The 4649-nt window shown below is 47.2% G+C and overlaps 1 protein-coding gene across 1 annotated transcript; it reads right to left on the bottom strand.

Annotated features, from left to right (window-relative positions):
- Positions 1 to 1004: 1004 nt before the first annotated feature.
- Positions 1005 to 3917, bottom strand: LOC138141074 (axoneme-associated protein mst101(2)-like). The gene has a single exon (XM_069061787.1). It carries the CDS (start codon positions 3440 to 3442, stop codon positions 1334 to 1336), a length of 2109 nt encoding a protein of 702 aa, XP_068917888.1. The 5' UTR covers positions 3443 to 3917; the 3' UTR covers positions 1005 to 1333.
- Between the last annotated feature and the right edge of the window lie 732 nt (positions 3918 to 4649).

Raw genomic sequence — 4649 nt, 5'->3', positions numbered from 1 at the left:
TCAGGAATTTCCTTAACCACCGCCTTCACCACCTCATTGGGAATTTGGTCCGGACCCGGTGCTTTCCTACGCTTCATTGTTTCTGCTGCTGCTTCCAGTTCCTTGGCGTTAAGAGAGGGTATCTCTTCTGTTTCGATCTCTTTGGCTTCCCATCTGATCGCTGCTGTTTCTGGAAACAGGTCCTTGGCGATTTTTATTTGCTCTTCTGTGTCCAGTTCTCCTTTGCTTCTCAGCTTCATTTTCCCAGTGACGATTTGATACGCTTTTCCCCATATATCATTTTCCAGTTCTTGCGTAATTTCTTTCCATTTTTTCTTTTTTGACGCTAAAATTGCCTTCCTTAGTTCTTTCCTATTATCATTTTGTTCCTGTTTTAATTCCTGTATTTTGTTCAAGGTTTCACCTTGCCGTGTCTTGTAATATTTTTTGTTCTCTCTGATAATTTTCCTTTGTAACGCTTGGCAGGCTTTCCTCTTCTGCGCTATCTCTTCATTCCACCAGTAATTTGCTTGGAATCTTCTTCCCTTCCCTCCACCTCTTGTAAAAGTCTTGTCACTCGCTTCAGTGATGATAGTTTCTAGTTGTTCAGCGGTATCGATGGCTTTCCCGTACTTCCAGTAAGTCATCTGTATGTTGGCGCCTAAATCTTTCATGTTCCTATCGTTTATGACCCATTTCTTTTTTTCTGTTGTCCTTGTTTCATTTTTTTTACTGGTATCTGCTTTGTATATAATATATTTGTGATCACTCATTGTCTCTTTATCCATGACTTTCCAGTCTTTTAATTTCCCTGCCAGTTCTTCGCTGTGCAGTGTGATGTCCAGGTGCGAGACCTGACTCCCCCTTACGAACGTGGGCTCCTCTCCAACGTTCGCTATTACCATCTGCTTAGCTGCTATCATCTCCTCCACAATCTCACCTCTTTTGTCTGTGCGCGGGGATCCCCAATTTTTAGATTTACTATTGAAATCTCCAGCTACAATGCATTTCTTCTTCCCGTTGTTTTCTAAGAGTTCTTCTATATCTTGCACAAATTCCTTGAACCTATCTATCTTGTCATTTGGGGATATGTAGCCGCAACAAATTCTCAGGTCTTTCATCTCCAGCCAGATAATTCCATCTTTCCTTACCACTCTCTTTATCATTGTTTCCTCTGTTTGTTTATATATTTTAATTGCCGCGTCCTTATTTTTGTCGGCGATCCATGTTGCTCCCTCTGCGAGCTTTTTATTAGGCTCCGCAACCAGGACCACATCAACATTTTCCTCCTTAACGGTCTGCTCTAATAAATCATGGGCCGCTCTGCTCCTGTTTAAGTTTGTTTGCAGTATTATCATTTGCTAATCGATTCTTCACCCTTTCGGTTTGCCCTCACCTTGTTTACCACTTCCCTGTATCGCTCGCATCTCATGCTGTCTGCGCGGTGCCCTTTTTTATTGCATATGTAGCATGCTTCCTCTTCCTTGCAATCCTTGGCTTCATGCTCCTCTCCGCCACAGTTTAGGCATTTTTGTGCTGTCTTTTCTTTACTTTTGCACGCGTATGACGCGTGTCCAAATTGTTGGCACCTGTAGCACCTAGGGGGAGTAATTTTCTCCACTATCCTGCATCTGCTCCACCCTATCTTGATTCTGCGCTGTTTGAGCAGCATTTTTCCCCATCTCGCCGGCATTATCGCCAGGGCCGTGTTTGGGCCTTCGCCATCTGCAGGTGCCCTTGGACCGAGCACTTTCACACAGGTTGTGGTGTCTTTTACGTCCAGCTCATCCTTGATGGCTTTCTCAATTTCCTCCCTATCTATCGTCTTATCCAGGTCCCTTATTATTATTGCCACTTGTTTTTCTTCTAGTTTCTTCACGGTCGTGTCATTTCCCGCTATATTTTGGATTTTGGCAATCAATTCTTTTGCCGCTCCTTCTTTTTTTTCGACAAGTTTAATCTTGGCGCCACCAGCTCTCGCCGTCCTGGCATCTAATATAAGGACACCCATTTGTTGCGCGTCAATCCTTTTCCTTACATTTTTCATCACCTCCGCAAAGGTCTTGGGGTCTACATTTTGGGGCGGTTTGATGTGAATCGTCTCATTTTTTTTTCTGTTGTTTTGCGTCTTCCAGCCTTCATTTTCCATTTGTTTTGATCGCGTTTCGGTTGGGATTTGTCCCAGGGGCTTCGATTTTGGTATATGAATTCCAATTCGGATTTTTATGTTTTTAAAACACATTTCCAAGTATTTTCTCACTTTGGACGTATCGATGCCAGTAGGTTTTGGCCAGGCTATTATTTTCCTCTGCCTGTTTTTTGCTGCTTCTTTTATCTTTTTCATCGCATTTAAGACTTCGTTGTCCTTAGCTTCTTTAATGTGTACTCGATATATGTATCTTTTATTTATTGTTTCCACTCCTTCTGAAGTCTCCATAGTTGTAACTTGTGAGATACATGTCAGCTCTTCTTCCCTGTTTTTTTCAATACCAGGATATCTGTCTTTGATTGCCTTGTAAAGGCCCTTATCCATGTTTATCTCTTCTTCACCTATTGTTATTAATGCAATGTCGTCTTCCAGTTCTTGGCTTGCAAGTGGCGATCCCTCCACTACTGCAGTTACCTTATAGATATTTTTCGGCCAGTCTTTTAAAGCTACCTTCATAATTTCTTCATTTGTAGTCGCTCTGTCAATGTCATTCTTTATTTTCTTGACTCCTTGTCCGTCCTCGTCCGCTGCAGTATTTTCTTTGAGGGTTTTAATCTCCGATTTTAGGTCCGAAATTAAGGCTTTGAGCTCCGCGTTCTCCTTTTCCATTTCTCTCTGTTTGTCATTTACTGTTTCGCTCATCTTTTTAACCTCCTCTTCCTTCTTCTTGGTTTTCTCGTCTGACTTAGGTTCCTCTGCCTCCTTGTCACCCGCTTTCGTTTTGTTCTCGTTATTGCCAGATTGTACTTGAACGGCTAACCTAGTGAGAGTTTCCGCGACCGCTTTTAGGTCTTTCCTTGGATGATACGTATCGCCGACTATTTTGCCAAGCTTGTTAATTTGATGGCACAATCTGTCCATTATCCATTTCTGGGAGTTGCCTCCCACGATCGGCTGCATTTCCGGCGTGCCTTCCGTCCGTTTGCGTTTGGTTGGTTTTTCCCCATTTGTGCATTCCTTTACTGCTGACTTATCTTCCTCTGTTTGTTCCAGAAAGTCCAGGCATAGGGAACTAGCCGAGCTAGCTCTAGACCTTGGAGGTGTCCTTGCGATACTGTCTCTTCTCTTGAAAGGATTTGCTCCTCCAGTATCTATCAATCCTACGGCCTGATCATCTGCCAGGAGGATCTGAGCGGTCATTTGTTGATTTTCGAGTGGAGCCCTGTCACTCACGCCGCTCTCTACAAGTGCAGGCTGTTCCTTTCTTGCTTTTTCTTCCGTTTCCTTTGTGTTTATAATTTTATAATCTTCCATGCTTTATCCCACGATGAGCAAGGGAAAAAACAGTCCACTCGACCAGAGCCCCGCATGGTCGAGTAAGGCATTTATACTACGAGGTGCGCCAGGTGCCCCGCAGGTTTTTGCGACTTCGCTGTCGGTTGTTTTATGGAGGTTGTCTCCTCGCGGGCCGGCCAGTTAAGGCAAGCCCCCCGGCCGCGAGTCCTCACACGACGTACCCCTGCCACGCTCGCAAGGGTTGTTGAGGTGTGAGCCGCGGTTACGGTGTGTGACGGTTGGTCCGCGTTCGACCAAACCGTAGCTCGGATCTCCCCCGGGATCGCCAGTTCCCGTGCCACTACTTCCGTGGTGGATCCTGAGGGTTGAGCCGTCCTTTGTTTTTCGCCGGTCCGCTCGACCCTTGCCGGCATGGGTGACCCTGCCAGGAGCGCGAAGCTCCCGCCGGCATTGCCCCGAGCATCACTCCGGTTACTTAAGCCCCTCCACCAACGACAAGGTCTCACGGCTCCTTGGAGGGACCTGACCTGACCTGACCTGACCTGACCTGACCTGACCTGACCTGACCTGACCTGACCTGACCTGACCTGACCTGACCTGACCTGACCTGACCTGACCTGACCTGACCTGACCTGACCTGACCTGACCTGACCTGACCTGACCTGACCTGACCTGACCTGACCTGACCTGACCTGACCTGACCTGACCTGACCTGACCTGACCTGACCTGACCTGACCTGACCTGACCTGACCTGACCTGACCTGACCTGACCTGACCTGACCTGACCTGACCTGACCTGACCTGACCTGACCTGACCTGACCTGACCTGACCTGACCTGACCTGACCTGACCTGACCTGACCTGACCTGACCTGACCTGACCTGACCTGACCTGACCTGACCTGACCTGACCTGACCTGACCTGACCTGACCTGACCTGACCTGACCTGACCTGACCTGACCTGACCTGACCTGACCTGACCTGACCTGACCTGACCTGACCTGACCTGACCTGACCTGACCTGACCTGACCTGACCTGACCTGACCTGACCTGACCTGACCTGACCTGACCTGACCTGACCTGACCTGACCTGACCTGACCTGACCTGACCTGACCTGACCTGACCTGACCTGACCTGACCTGACCTGACCTGACCTGACCTTTTTTTTTTTTTTTTTTTTTTTTTTTTTTCGGGAGGAGGGGAAATACATTACGTACAACCC

This window comes from Tenebrio molitor, unplaced genomic scaffold (assembly GCF_963966145.1).
Source record: "Tenebrio molitor unplaced genomic scaffold, icTenMoli1.1 SCAFFOLD_87, whole genome shotgun sequence".
NCBI lineage: Eukaryota > Metazoa > Arthropoda > Insecta > Coleoptera > Tenebrionidae > Tenebrio > Tenebrio molitor.
This window is presented reverse-complemented; position numbering and strand designations above follow the sequence as displayed.